Genomic DNA, 14,125 nt, shown 5'->3' on the forward strand with positions numbered 1-14,125 from the left:
TGGACTGGATGAGGCAATACATATTCAGACAGGAAGTGCTCGGACAGGAAGTGAGCAGGAGCAATTACTACGAGCACTGCCACCACCTGGGGAGGCGTGGCCATAGGCCCACGCTGGCCAGACTGAGGTATCCCTTTGACATAACCACACCCCACTGCTCCCCAGGAGTGCCAACCTGAACCCCAACACCCAGATCCAAGTGGGGAGGGCTTTGTCTGTGGTACCCACTGGTGTGACTCCTATAAGAACCCTGGGAGGATGACGGGCTGGGTACTGCAATCCTTGTTACAGATGGAAAAACTGAGGCAAGAGCTGGTGCTAGAAGAACCAGCGCTGAGGCCTGCTTGCTTAGATCAGGCTGCTGCTCTCCCAGCCCCACCAGGACCCGATGAAGACCCGAAGGGAGGAAGAGGAAGAGGTGAGGAAGCTGAGGCTGCCTGCGGCAAGCTGACCACCACTATGTCTCTTTGAAGTGCACCTTCCTGAGGGACTGGGGGTGGGTGTGTGAACGTGCACTGGTGTGCACACGTGTCCTTGTGTTTTCCTACGTGTACAGCTGCTCTCTGAGGGGTCCAACTAGGAGGAGAATGGGGGTGTTTTCACAACACGATGTGAGCATGCACATACACGTACCCATTTCCTGAGGAAACTAGCTGGGAGGAAGGGCCTATGTCAGCACATACGCGCGGCCGTGTGTGGACTGCGCTGGGGGCATCTGTCCTTACTAGCCCCTGGGAGGAAAGTACTACCCACTCGACCACTTTGCAGCTATCAGAGGTGAGGCCTAGAGAGGTATAGTCACTCGCCTAGATCACATAATAAGCAAGTGGCCAACCCCAGGTCAATCCATTTTATTTATCACTTTCTGGAGGTTTGGGTTTTTTTTTGTTTTTCGTTTTTATAATAAATTTTTATCTTTTATATTTTTAGAGTAGGCTCCATGCCCAATGTGGTGCTGGAACTCGTGACCCTGAGCTCAAGAGTCACATGCTCTACCGACTAAGCCAGCCAGGCGCCCTTCCTGGATGTTTTCAGGGCAGGGTCCCTTTCCACCAGTGCTGCCCCTGAACTCTGCCCAAAGTGAACTGTAACTTAGGCACAGCCAACAGGACGGCTGATCTGGCCCTGATAGACTAACTGGCCTATAAAGGGTAAACTGAAGTCTACAGACGATATGTAATTTAACCAAGTTCACATCACAGTCCAAGTCAGGGACAGAGGCTATGGCCTGGAAAGGCCAGGAGCTCAGGCCCTGAAGTCTGACAGACCTGGCTTCTAACCTTGGTCCTATCGCATGTTAGCAAGTCGTCGGACTTCGGGGGGCCTGATGCCTCCTCTGTAAAGTGAGACTAAGAAACACCTCCTAAGGGCATCACGAGGATTAAATGAGCTAATGCACGATGCCTGGCACACAGCCAGCGGGAAGGGACATTTGCGGATTCGCTACTGTGATTCGCGGGTGGAGGCGGGATTCGCCCTGGACCTGGATTCGGGTCTGGGCCCCTCACCACAGTGACGGCGTCGTTGAGCAGGGACTCCCCGAAGACGAGGATATGCAGCAGCTCGTTGATGTGGATCTCCTCGAAGACGGCCAGCACGGCCACGGGGTCCACGGCGGAGATGATGCTGCCAAAGAGCAGGTTGTCCAGGAGGCCGATGTTGTTGATCTGCTCGCCGCCCACCAGGCACACGGCGTACATGAGGCCACCCAGGAAGAAGGCGTTCCACAGCGTGCCCACCACGGCGAAGATCAGAATGGTGCCCAGGTTCTCGGTGAACTGCCGCAGCGGCAGGAAGTAGCCCGCGTCCAGGATGATGGGCGGCAGCAGGAAGAGGAAGAAGACGTCCGACTGCAGGAAGGGGGGCGTCTCGCCCACGCCCTTGATCAGGCCCCCCACCAGCAGCCCCACCACGATCAGCAGACAGCTCTCCGGGACGATGCTCGAGATAGTGGGGATCACGTGGAAACCTGCGGAGGGTGAGAGAACAGGAGGCCGTGGGCTTGCGGCGAGTCAGGACGCGAGGCTGGGGACGGGGCCGGAGATGAGAAGAGCAGCTGGTGACAGGGGCTTGGCCTCAGAGGGCCGCTCTGGTAACTCTGACCCTTGGCTTCCTCGCCCGTGACACGGAAGCGGTAATACCAGCTTCCCAGGGTTTGCTGTATACACTAAGTGACAATGCTTTCGAAGTGGTTTTTTTTTTTCAAAGAATATACAGATGTTATCTCTGTCTCTGCCATAGCGTGGAAAGAAGCAGCTCTGTGTGCCTCCAGAAGGCAGAAATGACCCACTGACTACCGAGGCTCCAGGTACCCAAGGGCATTACCTACACCGCCATTCCAAGACTCACGCACTCCCCTGCTGAGCGCACACAGCAGCTCAAGAAGCCAAACAGCGATCAATCAGTTTTGCAGGTGAGACAAAACCTATCCGCCATCTGTTTCTAGCCTAACCCCCTCTGCTTTAAAGATGCAGCAACTGAGGCTCAGAAAGGGGAAAGGACTTGCCCAAGGGCACACAGCAAATTAGAAGCAGAACCAAGACAGGGAAAAAAAAAAAAAAAAGAACCAGGACAGAACCCAGGTCCGAACCCCCAGCTCCCATCAAACTCCTAAGTTCTGTAGGTCGACCCCTGCTCTCCCTCTCATCAAGGCATGAACAAGCCCCTCTGCCTGAGACCCGCCAACACTCCCCCCGAGCCAGCGGCACTGGCCGGCCCTAAGGCCCCAAACCCAGAGCTAGGAAGTAGCAAAAATTCCCTTCTGAGACGTACTCTCTCAATGCCACGTTTGGCCCCAAGCTCCCTAAGGGGTTTTGGTTTCTTTGGGGTGGGGAGGTAGGTAGAGAAGACTCCAGCACCTATCTACATGCTGGGTACCAAAAACCCCAGGTTCAGCTTGGTTAAGAAAGTATGATACTTTGTTCAGGGTGAAAGGTCTTGTTTTCCTCCTCCCCTCCCTAGCCTGTATGCTCTGTGGAGGCAGACTCCCTATCTGTTTATAATCAGATGCCCAGGGCTAGGGACATAGTAGGTACTCAGTAAGTACTACTGATTTGAAAATGTACAAGGCTAGGCCATAACTCACAGAATTCCTGATAACCCATCTGGCAGGCTTTGGCTTTCATTACCCCTGAGATCCTTGGGAAGGAGAAGAAACATCATTCCCCATGCCCAAAGCCCCTCCCACTCTCGAGTACTGATCAGGGTAGTGTCAGCAGAGCTACAAGTCAAGACTCACACTCAAAACACTAGCTAGGCCCAGAACACTGGCATACTGCCAAGCTCCCAGGAGACACTCAAACATGTTGGAAAATAACATGTCTCCATCCTAGGCCAGGAGAGAACCCCAAAGCCACCATATGCATTCTCCTGGCTTCAAAACAGACCTGACCAAACTCACCTCTTGCTGAAGAATTCCCCAGTCTTTGTAGCATCTACCAGTAAGCCCCAGTGTTCAGTTGGCGGGTGCACTGGAAGGGGCATCTCCCCTGCAAATGAGCCATATCCTCTTTCACCTGCAGATCTTTGCCTGGTCTAGTCTGTCTCTCCAGAACACTATTCTTGTACCTCTATCCCTACTGTGTATGGCTGACACCACATGCTTCTACCTGCCTCCTGCTCCAGGAAGCATTCCCTGACCACCCCTGTCTGCTCATGTTAGGGCAAGAGTCCTTCTCTGGTACCTCTCCTTCTCGAACTTCAATCCACAGTTGCTGCCCCAATTCCTCTCTCCCCCTGGCACCTGGCAAGGTCAGACAACCTAGGCAGGAGCAGCAGAGACAGGACAATGGTACCACACCCAGAGACCTGCATTGCCCTGGAGGGGTGACGGGATGGCAAGGGGGTTAAGGGGAACAGAGCTCCTGCAGCCACCAGGAAGCAGCTTCTCAAGGCCCGGAGTCCAGCTCCAGGTCCAGCTAGCCGACCTCGACACCCTACCCTGGAATTGAGCACCAAGAGGAGAAGGCACAGTGTGAAGAGACAGCCCAGGCAAGCAGATGACAGCCTTTCCCTCCACCAAGCACATTAAACTTTAAAAATGCCTCCCCACCCCTCTTTGCCATCAGTCCAATCCACAAAGCTTGCCTGGTCCCTCAAAGTGCCCCACTGTGCACTGCAGACCCAGAGATGAGGACCACACGGAGGGATGGGGTAAGGGGACAAGGGAAACAAGCCAAGAGTGTGAACGTGAAGAACGTTCATTATTCCTGAAGGTGCACCGTGAGCCCGGCACTGCGCTGGGAGCCTGGCACAATTGCCCAGTGGGGTTCGTATTGTACCCACTTGGCAGAAGAGAAAGCAGTGGCTTCCCAGAGTCTAAGGGAGGAGTTCCACTCTAGCTTAGACTATCTGTAGCAGAGAGAGCTACTTAATCTTTTACTCAAACATGGGTATTTTCTCTGAGCCGGGCTGTGCTGTGTACTGGGGACACAGAGGTGACTCAGAGTCAGAACCTCCATGACGAACTCACGGGAACGGCTTTTCCCAGTCTCAGGACCTTCAAGCCATCAGGCCTCCCTCACTGGGTTAAGGGACAGCTGTCATGGTAGCTGTTTGACAGAGGAAAACCTGGAACTCAGAGGAGGCCGGATAGGCCCCGGCCACCCAGGCCTGTTAGGTCCTGCGCCCCCTGGGTGCTATGTACTTTCTTCCACAGAAGCCGGCTCCCACGGTACCTGGGGCTGGAGCCATGTTTCCGGGGCAAGTCCCCTGGGGTCTTCCTGTGTTGGCCCTGCCTCTTGGTGAGCAGGCCCTGCCGGGCAAGGGCAGGGGAGGGAGGGGTCCAGGCTGAAGAAGGTCTGGGATCCACTCTTGGCTCCTTACCTCGGGCAGGCGGCACATTACTGAAAAGCAAGCTTCCAGGGGGGAGGGACGGGCGTGTTCTGGCTTGTCCCTCTTCCAAGGCCCTGACTCCACCAGCTGTTCCCACCCTGCAGCCCTGGAGAGTCTCCTTAAAATGCAGGAAGTTTGCTGACACCAGGTGTGGAGAAAGGGGCACATTTGGGGCCCCCAGTCCCCCGACAAAAGCCCACCATTAAGGTGAGATCCCAAGATGCCAAGAAATAAGGCGAAACTTCCAGGCCCAAACTTTGTGGCAGTAGTGATGTCACCAGGATGGAATCTGGAGTGGGGCAGAGGCAGTCAGAGTCAAATCCAGAGCTGGGAGAGCTGGAACAGACCCTGGAGATCGTCCAACTCTCTGCTCCTCGGTCCGGGAAACTGAGACTCAGAGACAACCAGTGACCTGTCAAGGTCCCATAACCATGCCACCGCGAGAACGCAGGCAGGTCTAGGTCCAGGGATCTCTCCAAGCACACGGCCTCCTGAGAGGGCGTCCAGTCCTCCTGGAGCAAGGAAGCGAGAAGGTGTGGAATTCCACGTCTCCGAGCCACCCGGCGAACCCACCCACAGTCCCCACCATGGGAGCGCGGAAGTGGCTACACTGTGTCCAGCACAGGTGCCAGCCGGGCAGCCGCAGGGACGGAGGGACACACACACTCACCCACTTTCTCGCTCTCTTACACGCTCACCAACTCCCTCTTACACACTCACCCACACCCATTCTCTCCCACACTCACCACTCTCACGTGTGCTCTCGCACTTACACACTTCCTTGCACACATACCCTCACTCTAGCTCTTATACACACTCCTCACACTCACCCACTCTTACACACTTAATCCCTCTTAGACTAATCCACACTCTAGCTTTCTTACACACACTCATTCTCACCCTTTCTTACACACACACACACACACACACACACTCTCTCTCTCTCTCTCTCTCTCACACAGAGGCACACTGAACAGACACTTGAGCAAACTTCAAATTGGTGAGGGGCTCCCGGCGTCCCTGCAGCTTCTCTGCTCTCCGCCGTGAGAATGTTTTATTTCCATCTCCTGGGACGGTCCCCAGCTGCTGAGACTGGTGCAGCGGAGCAGCAGGCAAAGCTGTTCCACGTCACCCTCGGTTGCCAGGGCGACCAGACACCCCTGATCCCCCTTCCCCCATCTCTCCCCTGGCCTGGGCAGTCAGGGGGGAGTGCCGGGAGGAGGGCCTCCTTGGCCCACCCGTGCTGGTCACCAGAGACCCAGGGGTGTGCGAGGGGCCCTGCCGCCCTAGTTCCAGGCCTGAGGACTGCTCTGGGGCTGCAACTCGGCCAGGTCCCAAGGGATTCCTGGTTGCACACGATTCCATTTCTCTAACTCCCTCTTCAACTGCCCCAGCAACCAGTCTCAACGACAGTCCTGAAAGGTAATACCACCCAGCGAAGACCTGGCACTCTACAGTTTACAGCAGTGTGCTCTGATACTTTTGATCTCATCTGCACCTCATCACAGCTCTGGGAGGTCATGATGACCATTCCCTCATTTCACAGATGAGGAAACTGAGGGACAGAAAGGTTAAGCAACTCGCTCAAAGTCAAGTAGCTGATAATTGACTCAAACCCGGGCAGTCTGGCTCCAGAGTTTCTGTTCTTAGCCACTCACCACATGATCTCTGCTTTTATTCTTATTTTGTCCCTAAGGGGGGCATCAGTGCTCAGGCCCAAAGAGGCCCAAAGAGGCTCTGAGAGGACCAGAAGTGGTATGCTTTCCATGAGCTCCCCTCCAGGGAAGTCTCACCACTGCTCCCCCTCCACTGCAGCGGCTAGTAAAAACCTTGGGAAATCGTTCCTATCTTTTAGGTCTGCCCCCTCCAGGAAGCCCTCCCAAGTTCACTCAGCCAGAAGTGCTCAGTCTTAGTCACTAATTTCTAAGGCGGGAGTTGGGAATGATCAGACTGCTCAGCCCCTGTCTGCCTGATCAGTATTCAGCTCTGGTCTCCACTGGGGCTGAGGCTCCTTTGGGGTAGGAGAAGCTGATTCTTCTTTAGTCTGATTCTTTCCACCATCAACGTCAGCAATGAGGGCCAAGGAAAAAGGGACACACTCGGGACACACTCAGCCAGCGTCCCAGCAGGCTGACAGCCAGACCGGCAGAGACAAAGCTTTGGGAGCCAGGCCTCCCTGGGTTCCAGTCAGGGTTCCTAGCTGGGCAGCCTTAGGCATTTATGTTTTATCTTCTACTCTCGGTTTCCCCATCTGTGCAAAAGCCTATTTCAGACACTGGAGTAGAAGAGGAAGTAACCAGGGCAAAGCATGGCAAACAACGCTGGTGCTCAACGTTAGCAAAAAGTGGTGACTGCTATTATTAGAATAATTTTCTTCAAAACCAAAGTATAATATGAATCACTCTACATTATCAAGACCTATTGGTGTAAACTTGTCCACCACTGGGCGTTAAGCTCCCCACAGGTGGAAATATTTCTGGAGTCATCTGGGTCTCCAGCTTCCAGCACAGAGTAGGCATTAACTATTTGTGAACTGAGATAAAGCTGCCTTTTGGATGTGTCAAGTGTAGGAAAGAGGAAGGAGGTGGGGATGGTTAAATTTCAGGAGTAGGTGATGCTCCCAGGGCAGGGACCATTTGGATTGGGCTTTGAGGGATCAATAGAAGTTTGTCAGAGAGCGAGCAAGCGAGGGCGGGGGCAGAAGGAGAGCCATTCGAGGGTCTGTATCCTCTGAAGAGCCCAGGACAAGTATCCTGCACATAGTGAACAGAGGTTAAGGGTAATGAATATATGAAAAACAAGGAAAAGAAAGAGAACTAGGAAGGGAGGCTGTCTTCACCGAGCCTTTGCCAATATCCAAATATGAGTGCTGTTGTGAGGAGCAAGGGAGATCCTACATGACACATGTCGCATGTGTCTTTGAATCTTGGTCCTTACTCTGCAACTGGGGTGATGCCGCCACCCCCAGCATAGCTGTATAAGTGTCACGGAGATAAGAGAGCTCCTGGTCTCCGGGAGCCACCCAATGAATGACAATTTTTAAACATGTAAACCGATAGCGCCCACTCAGTGATACTGTACTTGATCAGGACTCACTTGAAGATCCAGCCTCCAGTGGAGAGAAGAAAAGCACGTACCAGACACTCCCGAGTGTCTGATACAAGGTCCTATGCTGGGGCTTCCATGGAGCTCCTCTCATTTCCTCTCTTGTACCCAGACCCTCATTTGACAGATGAAGAGACTGAGGCAAAGAGAGGCGAAGTGACTTGCCCAAGGCTACTTAGCTGGCAAGTGGCAGGGGCAAAATCAGAACCCAGGTCCCGGACTGCCAGGCTTTTGTGCCATATGCTGCGTCAATGGAGACAAAGCCTGTCGGGATCAAGGGGCAGAGCATTCCGGTTTGCAATATGGCTCCGCCGTGGGTACAGCCATAAATAAGTCTGTTTCAAGTACCTGGGCAGGAATCGTCCCCCAGGCCGGGGGAGTCAGGCTCTGTGTGCCTCCCCCTCTCGTCTTCCGCATGGCACCTCTATTTCTTGCTTGTTTCGCCCCACATCTCAGGGAGACAGGGTTCCACCCCCCGGGAACATCGAGTGTGGGTAGGGAACGAGCTAAAAAAGCTCTCTGAGAGCACACACAGCCTGTACCAGGCTGCCTGAGGCGTGGGAAAAGAAGACCGGGCCAGGAGGCCGACACCTGGATTCGAGGCCTAGCTCTGCCCTCTAGTAACCACGATGCTCTGGACAAATCATTGCCCCACAGGCGGGCCTCGGTTTCCTGGGGTGTAGACAGGTGAGAATCGGGGTTGGACACAGAAGCAACATGTACTTTGCGAAGCAGCGGACTAACATCAGAGATGACTGATGAGGAAGAGGGAGGCCAGAAAGGCCACCTGGGCTGGGGGGGACCTGGTGGCCAAGGAGACGGATTGGAAAGCAGTAGGCAGAGCAACACAGCGACAGCCGGGCCCTCTCAGAGACCTGGCGGGAGAGGCACTCCAGAGCAGGTGCTGTGACCAGGTTTCCAGGGCCAGGGAACTGGCCAAGCTCGGGGTTAACCCTCATCACGAACCTACCATCCCCAACCCCTGAACTCCACTTGCCAGAAGTCCTCAAACCCCAACTCTGTGTACACCGAGGGAAACTGTTTTTCACCTTGAACTTCCACCCACCTTTCAAAACCTAATTTCCCTAATGGTGGCGGTGTCACCTCCTCTGAGAAGCCGTTCCTGAACTCCCCAGGCTGAGTCAGGTGCCCCTCCTAACTGCGGAGCCAGGAGCTCGGTAGCTAGGTCTTCTAGCCCGCTTGGCATCCCAGGACACGGCCCTGGGACCCACCGGGTGAGGCTCAGGAAAAGCAGGTGCAGGGAATGATGGAATCTTCCTACAGGATGTGCCGTTGAAGCTGGGCCTCGTGGGCAGGAGACTGGTGGGGGGTGGGGAGAGTGTGCACGAATGAGCAGAGAGGGGATCCGGGTAGTCTTCTGAGGACCCTGAAACCTCCGGCTAGCGTGGGAAAGAGACTGTACAGGGAGGGAGACACTGGCTCACATGCAAGGACTGGAGTCAAGGGACCCAACGGGTGTGCAGGCCTTGGAGGGTCTCCTGACCTTCAGGTCTGGCCCCTAATGCCCCTGACCCGGCCTTGAACCAGGCTCTACTCCCACTCTGCCTTTCACTCCCACTAGTCTTTTCCCTGGGTCTCAAGGACGCACTTCAGCGGCCCTGACCCCACCTTACCCCACTGGGTTGGCACTTCTTGGTACCCAACCCAACCCCCCCAGTCACCTCCGCGCCCCATAGCATTTGTTGGATCAACTTCGCTCCAGCAGATTCTCCCCACCCCCCACAGGAAAGGCTCCGGATTGAGCGTCCCTGTGTGTGGGGTGGAGGATGAGTCACACGGGTGGGGGGGGGGGGTAGGGACAGGGACAGGGACCGGCAGTAAACAGTCCGTGTGTGTTGACAAGATACAGAGCTCCAGGAGGCAACAATAGGACTGGCGAGCCAGAGGTTTCAGACAGCCAGTAAGGATGGCAGCTCAGGGGGTGGGGTAGGACCTCAGGCTTCAAAGGCTTGTGGCCGGTTTGGGTCCCTGGCAGGTACACGTTATACATACTGGTCTCTTTTGATTTTTTTCAAAATGGAAATACGGTGCTTTGATGACTGTAAACAGAATGCATGGTCATTTAAAACTTTGTCCCAACAGGATCTAAGTACATAAGTAGGAGGAGGAGGACGTCCCAGTGATTCTCCTCCTTTCCCTTTCCCTGCTATACAAGACACCCTCCCACCCTCAAATCCATACCGTGAACAGTCCAGTATACAAAATTCCAAACTTTTCTATATCTATAGTTTTAAAATTTGGTATACATGGCATATTCTTTTTTTTTTTTTTAACATTTTATTTATTTATTTATTTATTTGACAGAGAGATAGAGAGCGCAAGTAGGCAGAGCCGCAGGCAGAGAGAGAGGGAGAAGCAGGCTCCCCGCTGAGCAGGGAGCCCGATGCAGGACTCGATCTTAGGACCCTGGGATCACAACCTGAGCCGAAGGCAGACCGCCAACCATCTGAGGCACCCAGGCGCCCCATATACACGGCATACCCCACATACTCTGCTAGAACAGCTTCTAAGGGGAAGAGACTGCCCCAAACACTTTTACTAAAGCATCTCATTTAATTTTCTCAACAACCCTAATGCAGTAGGTACTATTATTATCCCCCATTTAAAAATAAGTAAAGAGAAAATCAGAGGGATGGCCGCATATGTGCCTCAAGGTCACAGAACCAGGGCTCCAGAGTAGTGTTTCAGACCCAAGATTACCTCCCCTCCCACTGCCTCCCAGCCCCCTGCGGAGCGCCCTCACTGCATCCATGGCCTTGCCCGTGCCAAAGCATACTGAACAGTCCCTCCGTGACGGCACTGGGATGAAGGCGGGTTTCTCATACTGAGATCCTCCACGAAGAGCCCCAGGCGGGTCTTGCCCCTGTGGCTGGCAGCGAAACCAGAGGGCCTCTGCTTCCACTTCTGTACCTTCACCTGATCCCGTGGGGCCACTGGCATCAGAAAAATCTAAATCATGCCCCTTGCAAAGGAGGCCCTTCTCAGCTCCCCGAATTTCAACCATGTAGTGTGGAGGAAGTGAAAGCATGGACTGCTTGAGCTGGAAAAGAACCTAGACTTAGTCTGGATTCAAGCCACTGCCCGCCCCCTTCCTGCTGCCCAGGTGGGCGGCTCTCCAGGCAAAAGGCTTCCCTCCCCCACCCATCCCCATCCGTGGTCCTCCTCCTGCCAGACTGTTCTCAGGACCAGCAGGCCACAGCAGGAGCTCCTAGCACGTCTGCCCACACCAGGGGTAGGGGAGCTCCGTAAGAGAGGTTCCATTTCCAGAAACTCTAGACCTTGGGAAAGCGGCATTTCTCTTTTCTTTTCCTTTAGCGGGGGTAGGGTAGAGTTTGCAAAATGCAAATTGAGGCGAAAACTGAAATTGAGTGCACCAAATACCTGTTGTCCTTAGTGTCCCTCCCAGGTGCAGTCACCTAGCTTAGAAGCTTGACCACGAAGTAGATCCATTATATACAACTTGAGCCTGCTCCAATATCATCAAAGCAACACAAAGAGAAATTCTACCATTTCCAGGACAACAGCCCGGTGGAAAGCGAGGCCCAGCGTCCCATTTTCACCTGCTCCAGGGGAGGGAGGAGGGATGCCATGAAGGGAGAACAAGACAAGACTTCAGAGGTGCTAACTGGGTGGGAGGAAGACGACAGCACTCAGGGAAGCATCGGGGACCCCTTCCGCCCCTCCCAGCTCAGTCAGTGCTTCACGGCATCTGGGGCCAGCGATAAAGAAGAGGTGTCAGCTACCCCTCAACTTGGGCTTTTCGGTGACCTCTCAGAAGGGCCAGAAAGACATCGATGAGACAACATGACTCTCAGGGGACTGAGCTTGGAGTAGGGCCTGAGAAGATGAGGAGACTGCCCAGAGGGGTGGGCACGGGTGACCCGTAGACTGGTGTGTCTGGGTGCACCTGGGGTGGACTCATACTGGCAAGGGCACAGGAGCTGAGCTCTCGTTTCCCTACTGCCAAACATGCTTCTCCTACAGTGGTCCCCGTTGCCCCAGTATCATTCAGTCGCTCAAGTCCCAAACCCTGGAATCATCCGGACTCCTTTCTTTTATACCCCACCTCCAACCCAGTGGCAAACTCCCCTCTAGATCTACAGCCTCTTTGCTTTTCCTTAAACAGAACAATTCTACCCCAGGGCCTTTGCATTTACTCTTCCTTCTGCCTGAAACACTCTGTACCATATCGTTGAACAACAGATTCCCTCTGTCTTTTAGGTCCCTGCTCAAATCCCACCTCAGAGAGGTCTTCCCGAGTCCTCTCTCTCCACTCACCCTGCTTTATCTTTCTCTACAGCACTCACCACTACTGAAGTCTGTATGTACTCATTGATGGGTCCCCCGTCCCCCTCCATGAGGGCAGACTGTCACGACTGCTGCAGTACCTCCTAGCACCTAGAGTTGTGCCCATCACACAGTAGGCTCACTATCAGTGTTTGCTCATCTGATCATCTTCTGCCTCGATGACCAAGCAAGGTTGTGAGGACCATGTGGGACGAGAGACAGGAGAGCACTGAGCAAACCAGAGGCTTTGGTGGGTTACTGGAGAAGCACTCCAGCTCCTCCAGCAGCTTTCCCTAAATGCTCCCCAGGGCAGAAACTTGTCACACTTGAGTCTGAAATCCTGCAGCCCTCCATTAAGAGTCGGCTCCCGCTGTGTGGCTGGCAGGTTGTCTCCCCCTTCAGACGGCTCTCAAGGGCAGGGACCCTGTCCTAGTCCTCGTTGACGCTCCGGCACTTAGCACAGAGCCTGGCACGTGGCAAAGACCAAGACTTGTTTGTTGAGCCTGCATGACTATCCAAGGGGGAATTCCAGTGTGATTTAACCTCATCTCCAGCGCATGGTAGGAAGTTCATGTGCACTAAACACTAGCTGAACTGGACTGAGCCTGAAGGCAGGGCTGGGGTTAGGAGGGCACTTGGAGGGCCTTCTGAGCAAAGCAGCGGCATGTTGGAAAGGTAGGAGGTGTGGGGAACAAGCATGACGTAGGTAGTGGGTATTCTATTGGGCACAGGTGACAGCAAAGGCTGGAAAGGAAGTGATACCTAGGTGGGCACAAAGCAGCCCTTTCTCTGGGCAGTAGACAACAGATGAAGAAACAGAAGTTCAGAGAGGTCCAGACACTCTCCCAAGATCACATGGGTAGCAGAAGACCTAGGTCACAAACCTGAGACTGCGGACCCAATCCAGTGCTCAGGCAGAGTCACCGAAAGGCTCTGGTCTGGGACGATGTGAAAGTCCTGTCTGCAAGCACCTCGGGAAAGAAAGAATGGGAGATGGTGCTGGCCACCCTGGCTTAGCACCCCGGCATGGGGAGAGCGGTCCAGCCGCAGAGTTGCTAAGTCTAGGCTCCGGGGGCAGCTTGCACTGCCTCCTGCAGATCCCAGCAGGGTGGGTGAGTCCGCCCCCCGTCCACCTCCACATGCCTCAGGAGGCCAGAAAGCTACATTTGGGGAGAGGAAGAGCCCGAGCCAAGCCCAGCCTGGGGATTCAGAGACCTGGGTTCTGATCTAGACCCTGCCACGAACTTACTAGGTGCTTTAAAAGAGCCCGTCTTTCTCTGGCCTTCCCCGTCCTCAGAGGCAAGTTGAGAGCCTCTATGCAGCTCTGACATCTGACCAATGAGCTCTGCTACTGGACAAAGCACCTCACACTCCCCATCTCTGTCCATGCCAACAAGCGCAGTATCTGGGCCCAGGACAGTCCTCGTGCGGAGTAAGATAGCCCAAAGCACGGGCTGCTGTAAAGAGCCCTGGTCTGCCAACACAGGAGCTGGCTTCTGTCCCAGCTCTCAACCTGAACTTCTCTGTGATCTCTGGCAAATCACAGTACTGCCCTGAGCCTCGCTTCCCTCCCCTCCAGCATGGCGATAAGCAAGGCTCATGGCCCTAGGTGGCTGTGACAAAAAGAAAGACAGGTCTTGGATGGAAGGGGGGATGGCAAGGGGTCTCCCTGTTCCTGGGGAGCAGAGCATGTCTGCTCTCCAGGGCTGGCCTACTCTGCGGCCCAGCGTGGCTGCCCCCTGACTTGAGTTCCATAAGAACACAGTAGGAATATCAACCCCCCAGAGGGGCTGGGCCCTCCACTGGAGCCAGGTCCTGGTGAGAGGAGGACCCAGCAGTCAAGTGGCAGCCAGAGCTCTGGAGGTGTGAGGCAGAGCAT

General features: G+C 54.5%; 1 protein-coding gene and 1 long non-coding RNA gene across 2 annotated transcripts in view; one reads left to right on the forward strand and one right to left on the reverse strand.

The window, feature by feature from the left end:
• SLC9A1 (solute carrier family 9 member A1) overlaps positions 1-14,125 on the reverse strand; it is a 48,037-nt gene that overhangs the window by 10,993 nt on the left and 22,919 nt on the right. Inside the window, exon 2 of the mRNA XM_040619081.1 lies at positions 1,509-1,969. Within this exon, the coding sequence (XP_040475015.1) occupies positions 1,509-1,969 (461 nt within the window). The remainder of the gene's footprint in view (positions 1-1,508; positions 1,970-14,125) is intronic.
• Positions 1,838-2,544, forward strand: LOC121099789. Its single transcript, XR_005831529.1, has 2 exons — positions 1,838-1,978; positions 2,242-2,544. It is a non-coding gene; the product is annotated as an uncharacterized LOC121099789 (long non-coding RNA).

This window comes from Ursus maritimus, unplaced genomic scaffold, assembly GCF_017311325.1.
Source record: "Ursus maritimus isolate PB19 unplaced genomic scaffold, ASM1731132v1 scaffold_32, whole genome shotgun sequence".
NCBI lineage: Eukaryota > Metazoa > Chordata > Mammalia > Carnivora > Ursidae > Ursus > Ursus maritimus.